Source organism: Squalius cephalus (genome assembly GCF_949319135.1).
Source record: "Squalius cephalus genome assembly, chromosome: 17".
NCBI lineage: Eukaryota > Metazoa > Chordata > Actinopteri > Cypriniformes > Leuciscidae > Squalius > Squalius cephalus.
The window spans coordinates 11,399,802-11,415,444 of record NC_137138.1 but is presented as its reverse complement, the minus strand read 5'-3'; the positions used below and the strand labels follow the sequence as shown (position 1 = coordinate 11,415,444).

The window sequence follows — 15,643 nt, the reverse complement described above, 5'->3', positions numbered from 1 at the left end:
CTTTTTTCAGTTGAGTTTGTGTCTCATTCTTTTGTTTTGTTTTTTTGTTTCGCATGTGCAGTTTTGTAAAGCAAAATCGAGATGCAATCTCTCGCAGGTCTTCAGTCTGCAGCGTTCACTCACCGTGAGTTGTGCTCTCACTTACAATACTCCTCCTCTCCTCTCCTCTCCTCTCCTCTCCTCTCCTCTCCTCTCCTCTCCTCTCCTCTCCTCTCCTCTCCTCTCCTCTCCTCTCCTCTCCCTATCTCCTTAATGCTTTAATTCTCTCATTGTTTCCACTCTCTGTCTTTTTATTCATAGCTCATCTCACTGATTTTGGGGTTGATCACAGCTTCAATTTTTAGTAGTAAACAAATGCTTTCATACAGATTCCAATTAATCAACACAACCTTGAATGTTGGCTTCACAGAATGTTGTCTGAAATTAAGAAAAAAAGAAAATGGGTAAAAACAGATTTTGGTTTTATGTATGTTTGAATTAGAGATGCGCGGATGGGCTGTTATTTCATCCGCAACCGCAACACCATCCGCACCAACGTTTTTTGACCAATTTTCAAAGCCGTACCCAACCGTCATCCGCTGATTGTTTTAAGGTCTATGGCTGACGCGAGCCGCGAGGCTAGAAAGCTCTTGCCTGTTCTAGAAAGGATACTGATCCAATGCAGCAAAGATATTTAAAGGCTAAAGTCCCTACTAGTAAAGCTTATTGGCTATGTTGTATCCCCAGAATATCAGCAGTGAACTCCGTCTCCGATCGGCGCACAGGGACAAAAATAAATAAATAGCCTAAATAAAACGCACATCGGCAAACCTGACCTTAGCTGACTAGGCTACTGAACAATTATATCATTGTGATAAAAAACACAATTTGGCACATAATTTCAACATGCTGCTATTAAGCCTACTACTAATTAGTGCCTATTGCACTTTATTTTTTTGCAAAAAGAAAGAAAGCTCGAGTAAAATAACAACTCATTCACATTATAGGCTAATTAACTCTACACACTGTTATGTCAGGGTGACGACTAGGACGAGCCTATTCTGAAGACTCCTGTTAATTTTGACTGCATGGTAAGAGAGCGCGTCTTTTTCAGCTAGACAGTGCAATTCATTTTATACCAGCAGGCCTAACAATCATTTGATTGATTCAACCGCCACCCGCCCGAATTAATTAAAATATTATTTTTCGTCACGTCATCCGCTGTAACCGCCAACCGCGCATCTCTAGTTTGAATATTTGCTAGCCTGTTGCCAGGATAAATAGATGGATGGATGGATGGATGGATGGATGGATGGATGGATGGATAGATAGATAGATAGATAGATAGATAGATAGATAGATAGATAGATAGATAGATAGATAGATAGATATAACTATATGTGCTTGGTACTTGGAGCTTGTTTTTCCTCCTTTACATGGTCTCCTTTTGTCCTTAGATAGATGTATTATATATGTGAAGGCTCAGAGGCCTGCAGCACTTTGATTTTTATCCTTTTGATAGCGGATAACTTTTCCAATATGAATGAAGACCAAGCTAAACAGAGCAGTCTGGGTGTGCTGTCTGCAAGCTTCACTGACTATTTGGATCAGTGGGCTTTGAAGTGTGTGGGTTTGTGTGTGTATGTTTCTGCATGCAAGGGATAGAATGGGACTTTTCATCAGAAAACATCATTTGGTGCATTGAAATTATATTGACATCTGCAGGTTTTGTGTTGTTTGTGTGTCAACATTCCCATTTCTTGTTGCGTTTTTCTATTTGTGTGTTTTTCTTTCTCACTAGTTGTTCTTCCCTTCTCTCTTGACCTCTTTTCATATAATGTGATTGTTTGTCTTAAACATGTCTGTCATTTTTCTGTGTTGTGCTACCCTGAATGTGTCTCAAAGGAGTTATGTCTACACTCCATGTCGTCGCTTTGTGAGGTATAGTGACACAGCTCAGGATGCTATTATTATTTTTGTTCAACTTTAGTGATTTTTATCATTAGCACATGCTATTAGCACATCATTAGGGCTTCTGAGTCCCTGTAGTCTCTGTCTCTTCTTAACAATGCATTTGGTGTTGGACGTAAGTGAAATGCATGAGTTAAAGAGCATGAGGTACAGATTATACTGAAACTGTATACTGTATAGAAAAACATCTATGCCAACCACTGTTCCACTCGGATGCTTGAGAGCCTGATATTCTTAAAGGGGTAGCTCACCCAAAAGTGACTTTAAAAGTAGGGGAGAGCAGGACACAACCTAACACTTTTTGACTTTCTCAGTTTGTGTAAATTCACTTGGGGTTCAGAGTATTTATTTTCCCCCCACATTAATTTCACACGTCTAGTACAAATATGTGGGTTTGTTTCATTAATAGAGTGTATACATTTTTCTTGATTTACACCGAAAGACTGGAAGTGAAATGTGACAACATGCCCCGCAGGTGGGGCACATTGTAACATGTGAGGGGCACATTGTAACGCAGTGTTAAAACATGCCCCACATGTGCAACCGGGATTTAAACCTGGCTAGGGTCTTCTGCTGGTTAGATCAGCATTAAAGAACTATCTCAATTGCTAAATAACAGATATAAGATATAAGAAACACAAAAAACAGAGATGAAAAATGAACTCAAGTAAGAAATTTACTTTTGCTATGGTTAAATAAATGTTCAGTGATATCTTCCAAAGATTTTTTTAATTTTGGTGCATTTTTTTCTCTATAAAGTGTTGATTTGGCAACTAGTAAAATACTTTAAGTTGCGTCATGCTGGCATGTGTGGAAAGTTTTAAACCATGTGTGTTACAACTAGCCCCGCGTTAGGTTGTGCCCCGCTCACCCCTACCTTTAAGAATGAATGAACTGTATGCAAATGACCTGTGTTTTGATGAATACTTTTATAGTATTTGTTAATATTTTAAGTTAACTTTTATTTTTTGTACTTTATTTAGTTAGTAAAGTAAAATTACTTATTTTAGGTTTCGGTAATTTTGTTACATTTCATTTGTTGTACATTTTCACATTTGTTGTACATTTCATTTGTTTTTGTTTAAATGTTTTCTATATTGCTTTATTTTTATTTCACTTTTAGTTTTAGTTTTAATACTTACTTTTTTATAAGCTTCCTGTACCTTCAAGATTTAAAATTAGGTCTACCTCTGTTTTGATTGGCTAATTGTTTATTCTTTAAAAAAAGCCATTCATGCTGTATTGTTTGCAAACAACATTACTGTTGATCATGTCATCTTATGTCAACCTCATGACATATGATATCATGAAAACTTACTGTGATCGGAGTGATTTTGAGTGGTCGACAGTGGTAGGCTCATGGATGTGGGTGTTATCGGAGTAGGTACATATTGATGTGTAATTCAGGCGAATGTTCTCCCGTCCCTCAGTAAAGAGCAGCAGAGGTCACTGCAGAAGATGTCCATATGGGAGCAGCGCACCAACCAGCTGCGCAGACACAATCTGCGCAACAGCAGCGAGGCCCTTTTCAACGAACTAGAGCCCGAAGAGCGTCTGCACATGTCTTCTGCGCTGCATCTGCGGCCCGACATGAAGACCCACCACGATCGGCCTCTGGTGGTGGAACATCGAGACGGCACTGTGGACAATTCCAGGACTGACAGAGATGGGGACAGTCGAGAGTGTCAACCGACAAAGAAGCCCCATCGATGTCGAGGAGAGAACGGAGATGCAGGGGAGGGGCAGCAGCATAGACACCACAGCCGAAACAGAGAGCACCAGGGCGGCCTGGAGCGCAGCAGCAGTCAGGATGGGGGACACATGAACCACATGGCTGGCTCTCCTGAGGAGGGCTCAGGGATGGAGGAGAGAGAACACAGACATCACCATTCTCGCCGATCAAGAGAGCTCAACGGGAACGGAAACGGCCCGATCGGTAACGGAGGCAGGGGTGAGAGTAGGGTTCGAGGTCACAAAGAGGGCGAAGGAGGGAATGGAGAGAGGAGGAGACACCGGCCCCGTGTTAAAGCCCAGTCCACACTGGATGGAGAAGAATGCAGGGAGAATGGTGGAAAACGCAGGTATGTTCTCAGACTGTATGTCGACTGTATGTTCTTCTGAAGAGCACAGGCACAAAAAAAATATTTTGAATATTGTTGGTAACCAATTTTTTCAGTTTCCCTTGACTTCTACTGTCCGTATAATGAAAGTCAATGGGAACCAAACCTGTTTTGTTACCAACATTCTTCAAAATATCTTCTTTAATGTTCCACAGAACAAAGAAACCAGTGGCCGAATGAATAAGGCATCAGTCTTCGGAGATAAGGGTTGTGGGTTCGAGTCCCATCTGTCTCGTCTGAGACAGTACAGAAAACCAGAGCCCATTGTAAAATCTTTCACTTTCTTTTGGGGGGAAAAAAAAGTTGTGGCCTAATGGTTAGAGAGTCGGACTTGTAACCCGAAGGTCGCAGGTTTGAGTCTCAGTACCGGCAGGAAATGTAGGTGGGGGGAGTGAATGAACAGCGCTCTCTTCCACTCTCATTACCCACAACTGAGGTGCTCTTGAGCCAGCAAATATGGCTGCCTACTGCTCCGGGTGTGTGTTCACGGAGTGTGTGCGTTCAATACTCACTGCTGTGTGTGTGCACTTGGATGGGTGAAATGCAGAGCACAAATTCCGAATATGGGACACCATACTTGAATACACGCGTCACATCACTTTCTTTTCTTTCTTAGAAAGTCATACAGGTTTGGAATGACACAAGGGTGAGTAAATGATGACAGAATTTTCATTTTTGGGTGAACTATCCCTTTAAGCCATAAATTAAAAAAAAGACATTTAAGATAACAAAATACTAAAAGTGGAAGTTGGAAAAAAATACTAGAGCTTTTCTCAAAACTACACATACACATTTTTGCAATATCTTTTGACCAGCTTGTTTCAAGATGATTCTTAGATGATCAAGTCAGATTCTCATCAGATTCACACAGGTGTAGCCGAGTAGCCAACATTTCAGTTCACATGAATTTTGAATTTGTTCCACTAATGTTTGATAACCACAAAGAGTCCAAATACTTTTTTCTTTCAAAGGTTTTTCTTGAAAAGTATGCTTTTTTTTTTAATAAATGAAATTACTTTGATATTTTGTTATATAACGCAGTGTCATTCATCATTTTATGCGAGGCATTTTGAAGCCGTGTACATTCTGAATAGACTGACATTGAGTATATGATCAGACATGGCATTTGTTGCTACAATTTTATTGTTGCTTTGATGTGCACATACTTTGCAAAGCATTAGGGAGCACTTTGAGTTATATTGTGTATGTTGTATATTATTTTGTTCAGATGTATAGCTTTCCAATTATTACAGGGGCAGACCGACAGAAACAGACAGCCTAGCCACCAGCCCTCTCCAGTCTCCTACTGATGAGAAGCCAGAAGTCACGGATAATCTAAAAAACAGCACCAGAGCAGGCCCAACCGGAGTCAACATCCCCGTCACCATAACTGCCCCGCCAGGAGAGACCATAATCATCCCCAGTAAGTATTATTTAACATTTATCTTTGATTTAAATTAGCAAATGCTTAAGAGTCTATGATTGGATTATTATCGCAGTGATTATTATGTTTCTAGCATATGTTTGGCAACAGTTCTTCTGACCCTAATTGGTGGAGTGTGTAGCTTTTCATTTAGAAAAACAAATCATGGCCATATTCCAGGATGACAATGTCAAGATTCATCAGGCTCAAAATGTGAAAGAACGGTTGGGAGGGAGCATGAAGAATCATTTCCACACATAGATTGGCACCTCTGAGTCCAGACCTTAAATTCATTGAAAGTCTTTAGGATGTGCTGGAGTAGACTTTACATAGTGCTTTACTCTTGCATAGTCAATTCAAGATCTTGACCAAAAATGTAGCTAAAAAGCTAATGTTGCGATGTTATTTCCATCAAGAGGTGCATCAGTTTTTGGTCAAGATCTTGTATAACAGCAGCGTAGACATTATGCTAAATGACTACTTTTGTGTTTCACAGAGGAAAAAGTGTTTTAAGTGACATGAGGGTAAATACTGTAGATGATGACAGACTATTAATTTTTGGTTGAATTATTTACTAACTATAGTATTATCCACACGTATTATCTACTAACTACAAATTCAGCACTGCTAAAAAGAAGGCAGCTTTGAATGTTTATTTGCCACTTGTGACATTCCCTCCTCATCTTTGCTCTAATGATTATCTGTTTGACAGTGAACAACATTGATGGTGACAGTCTACTGCTGAACGAGGAAAAGAAGGATCTTGATGAGCTAAATCAGAATGCGCCCAAACACATTCTGCCTTACAGCTCCATGTTTGTGTTTGGTCCAACTAACCCGTGAGTTAAACCCTAAACCCTATATGTTCTAGCACAGTCTTCAGGAGAGACATGAATTGTGTATCACATATAGGGTTGCAAAATTATGGGAATTTTCAAAGATGGAAACTTTCCATAGGAATTAATGGGAATTTAAGGGAATTAACAGGAATTTATGGGAATAAACGGGAATAAACTCGGAATTTTCAAAGTTGAGGGTTGGCTCTTCATAGGGAACTTAAATATAGTTGAGGAAAGTATATTTTAGCATAATCTTGACTAAAACAAACAGATGCCATTCAAATACACTTGAATATCCATGCCATTCCTCAATCACATGCACATAGCACACTTCTTACTGCATGGCTATTGAGACCACACCCCCTACTGGCACTGTGCATGCCTCCATCACATGTACAGAAGCCCAAAGCACAGGACTATTGAAGGCACACATTTGAGCCTGTGGACTAAACAAAGTGAAGTACGTTTTGATGATATTATGGGGAAATATATTTATTAAATGTTTAAATTGCAAATATCACATACAAATGTATTCATCTAGTAGATAGCAAGCTGATAAGTTAGATGCTAAATAAGCTAGCATAACTTTATTTAGCACATATAGGGCTGGGCGGTATGACGGTATATCGTTACCGCGGAAGAAAATGTCAACCGTAACAGATTTTTTTATTCCGTGTATACCGCAACATGTAAATAAGTAGGCGTGGTTAACTCACGTGCAGCGTGCGTGAGACTGAGACACTGATATTTGTCAAAGAAACATGAAGAAAGACCAAGAGGATCCACAAAAGGAATTACGTTTTCAAAATTAACGTGATATTTTCGGGGGGGGAAGGCGCAGAAGTCAACTAGAGCAGTGCAGCACACTGAAAGTTTAGAGAGACGCACATGCTCGCAACGGGGCTTACTTGACAACAAGTTCATATATCAATATTCTAACGAATAGAAATAACCTTAAATAATGTATCTATCCGTCTCTTTAAGTGTACAGTTACTTTCAGAGTGGACACGCAAGCGGTTGCCGTGGTAATGAATATTTCCAAAATTCCCCAGCTTAACTTCCCATGGAAATTTTCCGCCCCTTTGCAACCCTAATCACATACAGTATACAGTATTACCTGCATAGAACTGCTGTGAATAAACATCTAGATTTCGATGTACCTACTGAATAGTGTGAATAAGTTTTGTGTTTTCATGTTGCCTCTGTAGAGTGAGACGGCTGTGTCATTATGTGGTGAACCTGAGGTATTTTGAGATGTGTATCCTCACAGTCATCACCATGAGCAGCATCGCTCTCGCTGCTGAAGACCCTGTGCAGGCCAATGCCCCTCGCAATGACGTAAGACACACTTGCAAATGCCAAGAAATGTATTTCCAGACCACAAAAAGTCTATTTATTTAAGTCTGTTTTTAAATATAACCATTTTTTAAAAGTGCTATCTTATAAATCTATAAAATGCAACAAACTTTGATCTCATTGTCACTGTCTTTCCTTGTAAGATTGGGTTATGACATCAGTGGAGTTTACATAACTCAAGACCAGTCCTGTAGGGCAGTATGGCAGCCCTTGTCTGAAATGTCATGCTGAAATGTCACTAGCCCATCTGACTGGCTTTTGCACCATTTTTTTTTTTCCCGGGAAAGCCTGCGAGAAGGCTTCAGACTGCATTAGCCCATAAACGTAGCAGTGCTCTCTGAATAACAGAGACTTACATGAACACATGTCTTCAAGAATCCCACTGTCCACTGTTTTCTCTGTAATTGATTCATTGAGGGTGATCGGCTTGTCTGATGAATCTCTGCTTTCACACAATATTCCCCAACTGCTCATGTGGGAGGAATGAAAGGATGGAAAAACTTGAGTGTTTATTCAAAACATCTATTTTTGTCTCTCAGAAAAATACACTGTACATCACGTCTGTTCTGTTTCGAAGATTATTGAATTACTCGCTGAATCATAGCTGCAGTGGGGCCCAACACTATGGTTTACACAGATTTTTTTTCAGTATTTATGGCATCATATGATTTCCCTTGCTCAAACGGTCTGTGGGACTGCAGAAATAAGAAGAAAATTACTTCTTATTTCTAGCACTCACACTGTTTTGTGGTTCCCTCAGGTGCTGAAATATCTAGATTACGTCTTCACTGGTGTGTTCACATTTGAGATGGTTATAAAGGTAAATAAAACCTTCTTGTCACTGTGTCATTGATGCAAGAATATATTTTTATTTTTTGTTGTATGAAATTATATATATATATTTCAATTTATTCATGTTTATGTTTTTTACAGAAGCCTCTTATGCTCACCAAAGTTGCATTTAGTTGATCAAAAAACAGTAAAAACAGAAATATTATTACAATTTAAAAGAACAGATTTCTATTTTAATATATTTTAAAATGTCATTTATTCCTGTGATGGCAAGGCTGAATTTTCAGCATCATTACTCCAGTCTTCAGTGTCACATGATCCTTCAGAAATCATTCTAATATGATGATTTGCTGCTAAAGAAACATTTCTTATTATTATAAAGTTTGAAAACCGTTGTACTGCTTAATATTTTAGTTGAAACCCTGATACTTTATCTTCAGGATTCTTTGATGAATAGAAAGTTCAAAAGAACAGCATTTATTTGGTAACATTATACATGTATTTACTGTCACTTCTGATCAATTTAAATGCGTCCATTTCTTTTTTGTTCACCTCCTTCCTTCTAGATGATTGACCTTGGGCTGCTGTTGCATCCTGGGTCTTACTTCAGGGACCTGTGGAACATACTGGACTTCATTGTAGTCAGCGGCGCTCTGGTGGCCTTCGCCTGCTCGTGAGTGGCTTTTTTTGTAATTCTGTCAGAGCGGAGCAGAGACGAGCAGACTGTCAGTTCAAATCCAGCAAGAGAGCATTCAGTCGAAAATGACAGAAACAGGATGTGACTGCTCGCTGTTTATTTTCTGGTGTGAGATGAAGCTTTGTGATGAGGGGAAGTGTGGCATCTGTGTGCAGTTTGGTCTTAGGAACTGATCGGTTTAACGTGCATCGGGTTTTTTTTAGCTCATAATGGGATTGTGTGCAGCGCGCACACCTGTGCTAATGGTTCGGATTTAGTATTTCCCACAGGATCTGAGCCAGACAGTTGCAGAGAGGACACATTTCCCAACGGTTTTCCTTTAAGGCTACGTCTACACAGTCATCCGGATACGTTTGAAAACGGCATTTTCGTTTCAAAACACTCCGTCCACACTAGTGTTTTCCAAAAGTTTTCCATCTACACTGAAACCACGTCGGAAAAGGCTAAATTCACTTTACTGCGCATGCGTAAATCCTCAGAAAAGCTCACTGAGATGATACAGACGGAACAGACATGATAAAGTTCTCATGCTATTCTTCTTGCAGGATCATTTTATTTAGCAAAATATCTCAGCATTCACTGATGCGTTCAGGTCGCACTCAATTACCATTATATGTTTGGTCTAAAACGCAACTGCGATATGAAGAGTGTACAAAGTAACATCTTTAGCAACAGTGTGAAAGTGAATAGCACATAACAGGTGCTCAGGTGCTAAACGCGTCATCCATTCTCACAGAAAAATGGTGTTTTCAAATTTATCCACTTGGGAAAGTTTACAAAAAGCTCAGTTTTCGCAGGACAAAACGATGTCTCAGTGTGGACGGAAGGCCAAAACAGAGAGTAAAAGATGCGTTTTTAAACTAAAACGTATTAGTGTTGACAAGGCCTTATTCTTTTTGTTTCTGAGCCACCCATGATAATTAGTAATGATTTCCTTAGTGTGCTATTACTCTTCTGATTGATTGAATTTAAAAATTTAATTTGATGGATGATAAAGCAGCAATAAAATCCCCTAGACTCACAATGATGTAGGTGCCTAGCAACCACCTAAGCCACAAGCTACCCTAGCAACCACATTGCAACACGCTAACAACCAGTCAGAAAATTTAGCAACCGTATAGCCATGGCAACCACCGTGACATCACGACGGCATGAGTTTTTCATAGCCGAGAGCCAACATAATGTAGTTTATGAACCCAGTCGGGTACAGATTTCTCTGCAAGGCAAACATAAACGCACACACATTTGGTTTGACAGCGCGTGTGTGATTTGTGTAATGAATCCAAGGTCTAGTGTGGCTGAATCTTCTGAGTCGTCATGTGCAGATGCTGAGCTGTCTCTCGATCTCCACCTCTGCTTTTGACAGAGAGACCCTGGGGTGCTTTAAAATAGCTGAAAAAGAGGTGAGAGAAAACTGCTCCGCTTTTGAGACCAGACATTTTGTGTGAGTTTGCAGCTGTATTATTCAGTAGTGCAGAAATTCTCCACCAGCTCTGACTGGCACCTGTGCTTCTGATGGTGGTACTACAGCATATTCACCGTGATTTTGCCAAGAAAGACATGTTCCTGCATCCTAAATATACTTCTAACCATATCCCCACCTCTAAACCTAACCCTATAAATAACTTATCCCTAAAATCAGAGGGAAATAATACGTGAATAACACTGATTTAGAAGCACTTTAACCTGGTTTCAAGCCTATAAACTGTAAACTTGTCCCTCAAATCTAATTGGTTGATTGGAATGTTGTTCCATGATCCAGGAACATGTTACGCTTGGTGAAATCACGTTCACCAAGAGTTTCTTAAGCTACGGACACTTTTGCCCCTGTGGATTTACAAAACACGCACTATTTTTTATTATTCTACTTTATTTACATTGTTAGTAAAAAATTAATAATGCTGCCGTTTTTGTCATTTATTTCTGGAAATCATAAGCATTTCTACAACAGTGTCATTTCCAACAAATCTAAAAGGATGTATTGGTTTTATTAGCATTATATGTTGGAAATTACATTTAAAACATTTTAGCAATAAAATAACCGACTCCTTTGTCTTGCTAAAGCAAATGTATCTATTTTGATACACAAATGTAAATAATATTTGGTTACACTTTATTTTAAGGTGAGATACGGTTAGGGTTTGTTTTATGATTAGTTACTTGCAATTATGCTCAATTTACTTTTCTTACTATAGTAAGAAAATGTAGTAACGTTTAACTACGTCACCTTAAAATAAAGTGTTACCTAATATTTTCACATTTCTGCTTCATTTGACAAAATCCAATTAGATCAGAAATGGCACATAATTAAAATAGTAAAAACCCTAAAACTAAAAACATTATTAGGTTGGTCATGTGAAATGGCACCAGAACTGAGGGATGATTAGGTTTCAATTAATAAAATATTTACAAATTTTCATATTTTAAGATAAGGTACAGAACAATAAATTCTGTACATAAAAGGTATTTGATAGTGAGAAATGATGAAGGACTGATAAAACCAAGATGGTCTAGTGTGACCTTCATTCATATAATATAACAAAAAATAAATAAAACTTGTTAGTTTTAATAAAAAACCAACCCCTAGGACGTAAAAGTGTCTGTAGTTGAAGAAAGATTAATTCAGGGCAGTATTAGCTTTGGTTTCAGTTTAATGTTGTACAGTGAATATAAATGTATCTCATATACTGTGTTTTGCTCTTTCTGATACTGTGCTTGTTTCTCTTAAACTGTGCTGTAATCTTCTTTTCTCTCCTGTGCTGTTCTTCAGTGGTTTGTGTCCTGTGGGTTTTACTGTTTCTCATTCAGCTCCTTCTTTCTCCATCCATCTTTCTTTCTCTTTCTGTCTCTCTCTCTCTTTCTTGCTTTCTTTATCTGCCCTGTCTTTCCTTTTCGCTTGCGTTGCTTTCAGGAGCTTCATGGGGTACGCATTTGTTATTACCTGCTTCATGTTAATCTGCCTGAGTATTAGTGTGTGTTTGTGTGGATAAGGAATCGGTAGACCAGTGCAAGACATTCACAACTGGACATAAGCAGCGTCTAAAATGAATTCTTAAACTCAATACACTTCAGCAAGTAAATAAAACTGAGTTACTCACAGTTCGGTACATTTATAAGGAAGCCCAATGAATTTTAAGAAAGACAGAATGATACTTGCTGCTATACAGTTAATGATGTGAGCAAATCAGATTAGAGACATTACAACCATCTAGTAAACATCTGTTTTATTTAAATTTTAAATTTAATTAATTAATTTATCCCTTCCTTATTAAGCCACCATAAAGAAAATATAGATAAATAAAGAAAAGAGTTTGTATTTTTTTATGAAAAATACCTCATCTCATATTTGATACAATGCAAAAAAAATAAGAAAAAGAAAAAAGATAAACGATGAGTCCCCATTACTGGCAGCAATCGGTGAATCCATTTTACTTTTACTTGCTGTACACAATCAGCATCCATTACCAGGAGTTGCATGAACCTCTAGCACATGCATGCATTTTCTTATAGTGTGTGTGGGTGTGTATCTGTGATATATGCAGGTCTGTGACCTTTTCACATTTGTGATTCATGTTTCGATGCCTCTGTATTTACTGCTGAGTGTTATTTATCTTGCAGAGATGTTACAAGCAAACAGTAACTAATAATCCCCCATTGCATCATGTCTTTGATTAATGTAATGTTTTATTGTGCACTAGAGTTGCTTCGATGCTTTTTTTAATCTTTCTTTGCTGTCCGTCCTTCCACAGTGTTTCCGCTCAGTGACAGCTCTCTTCCGTTCTGATTTCATTTAATCTCTTCATGCTGATCTGCATTTACTGCTGCTTCTGTGTCTGCGACGCGCCTTATTATGTGTGTGTTTCTGTGTTTGTGCACATGTGCATGGTTTTTCATCGGTTTCCCTCGTCAGATCACAGCAAAGCGTGACCAGGTGGGGACAGTCTATATATCTATTAAAAACATACCCTTTACCCCACAACCTTCCCACGGACCACTCCAAACTCACAACCCTTCGACTCTTCCTCTCATTCAGCCTTTGCGGAAGGGGATGGACCAACTCTTTCCCAATTACATGACCTTCGACCTTTGCAAGGGCTTATAGAAACTACTACTCCTACTGTTTCCAGAGGACAGCCACCCCTTATGATAATGGTCAAACAGAAGCTGAATTAATTCTGATTATTGCTGTTAAATTATTGCATAAATTGAACATCTGCTACATACATATCAAAAGAAGTTCTATAACCAACTTGTTTTGAATATGGATAAGCAGTGAAAACAGCAGATGGATGTTTTTACTGTCCTTGTATTTTAGAAGCTAGTTGATGGCAGATCGCTCTAAAATGCTTATATTCCTTCACTAAACATTTGTGGATAAAACTCACAAGCTGTCAATAAATATCTGGATAATATGGGAAAATATATATGTTTGCATCTAATTTTATATAACAAAAATATAAAAAATAATATGAAAAATATAGCATTTTGCATACAAATTAAGCCCATTATTCAAGACACACACACACACACACACACACACACACACACACACTATATATATATAAATATATATATAAATGTAACAATTTGTTGTACTATAATTTTATATTATATATAATACGAAATGTGATTGTGTATATATAATATTATGAAATTATTATATTTATAATATTATGAACTTTCACAATTACCAGAAACAAAAGTTTTTATCTTACTTTCAATATAATTTCACTGGACCTCATGTGTGATGGGGGGTTGGAGACAGATAGTCCTCTGAAATCTATGGGAGTATAGTTGACTGTCTCATTAAGCAGAGATCCACATGCACCCATGGGGTGTGTGTGTGTGCGCGTGTGTGTGTATGACTGACAGACATTGCATGGACATTGCATGCCAGAGTGATAGAGACCCAACTCCTCATGGGAGAGAAAAAGTAAGCAGAACAATCACAGAGCTAAGCTATGACTCCCTAAACCCACTCTTTTTAGTATCGGGAAGCAAATGCTTATTTGCAATGCAGAGCATTTGAAGTTTGTATTTTGAATGATGAATGTAAAGAAAATGATGAAAAGCTCATCTTCAGAGTACTTTCAACTGTCAAGGAAACATCTCACCGGTCAGAAAGGACTCAGCCCTTTTGGTTTAAACAAGGTTCAAATTGAGGTCATTCTTGTGTTTAGATGTGACTGCTGAAGTTTAGAGTAAAAGTTTTAAATAGCCTTTTCTTATCTTTTCAGGTGAGTTCCCTTCTGTTGAACTGTAATTTCATGTCATTTAATGCGAATCTACCAGCTGTAACATTCAGAGAATGAATTTTTCAGTGTGGCACTGATGTTGACAGTCTTCTGTGACTTCATTTAACTTCAAGTCAATCCTGAAAATAGTTAAACTGAATGGAACTCAAACACTAAAGTGACATTCATTATTAAGACTTTAAAAGGGTTTATTTTATGTTCAATACATTTCATTAGTGGTTCATCACTGTTATGATTTCTCAAAAAAAAAAAGAAAAGAAAAAGGTATTAAACTTCATTAAACTTGTAGCTTTAGATTTCATGGCTTTTGCCTGGTGGATTATAAAAATAAAATAAAAAACAGAAAAACTTAAACTTCCCTTAAACTTGCAGTAAATAATATGCACCTGAACCATATTTAGAGACCACAGAGGCTATTTGCTAATAACAAATTCGAACTAATCGAATTCGAATCTACTTTTTTAATGAAAATTATTTTTTAAAGTTATGATCAGTCTTAAAGAAAAAAATTATATGAATTGTATGATGAATCTTAGAAGTTTATGCAACTGGTCACAGAACATCATAGAGATTCAGTGTCTTTTGGCTTAGGCCAGTAAATAACCACTAGCAATCTAATAGTAAAGTAACTCCCACAACATCCTAGCAACATGGCGTCAACTTTTTTTTTTTTTTTTTTTTGCTTTTCAGCATCAGAATATGACTTGGCCAACTGTGGTTTTTACAAAGAAACCATTCCTGCTGAATGGATTGTTTCTTTGTATCTTTTTCTGGTATATGAGTGTTATTTTACAGAAATATTACATGTTAAATTATATTTATTGTCATGCTCAGAGGTAGGTTTGTTTCTGTAAAATAACCTCCCCTTAAAGGCATGCTTTCTACTAACCAAATGACCTCTAGCTAATGTAATTCTGAATTACATGATGGGCTGGAGGAAGTGATTAGCTCATGAAAATGTAATTGAATTAAGGCTTTGTGCATGTGCTGGCAGATGACATCAAAATGCATCAAGTGTATGTTAAAATGTGTGAGTGCAAGTGTGTTCAAATGTCTCTAAGTCATTGCTTTTTCCTTACAGGGGAACAAAAGGCAAGGACATCAACACCATCAAGTCCCTAAGGGTCCTTCGAGTCCTGAGGCCCTTGAAGACCATCAAACGTTTGCCCAAACTCAAGGTAATGTCCCTGCTTAGCTCTTATCTTACTCC

The 15,643-nt window shown here is 38.0% G+C and overlaps 1 protein-coding gene across 1 annotated transcript in view; it reads left to right on the top strand.

Moving 5' to 3' along the window:
• The window catches only part of cacna1bb (calcium channel, voltage-dependent, N type, alpha 1B subunit, b), a 137,395-nt gene that overhangs the window by 89,551 nt on the left and 32,201 nt on the right, over nucleotides 1-15,643 (top strand). The window contains exons 21-28 of the mRNA XM_079898635.1: nucleotides 62-124; nucleotides 3,381-4,031; nucleotides 5,324-5,493; nucleotides 6,206-6,332; nucleotides 7,542-7,671; nucleotides 8,450-8,509; nucleotides 9,048-9,154; nucleotides 15,515-15,611. Coding sequence (XP_079754761.1) covers nucleotides 62-124; nucleotides 3,381-4,031; nucleotides 5,324-5,493; nucleotides 6,206-6,332; nucleotides 7,542-7,671; nucleotides 8,450-8,509; nucleotides 9,048-9,154; nucleotides 15,515-15,611 — 1,405 coding nt within the window. The remainder of the gene's footprint in view (nucleotides 1-61; nucleotides 125-3,380; nucleotides 4,032-5,323; nucleotides 5,494-6,205; nucleotides 6,333-7,541; nucleotides 7,672-8,449; nucleotides 8,510-9,047; nucleotides 9,155-15,514; nucleotides 15,612-15,643) is intronic.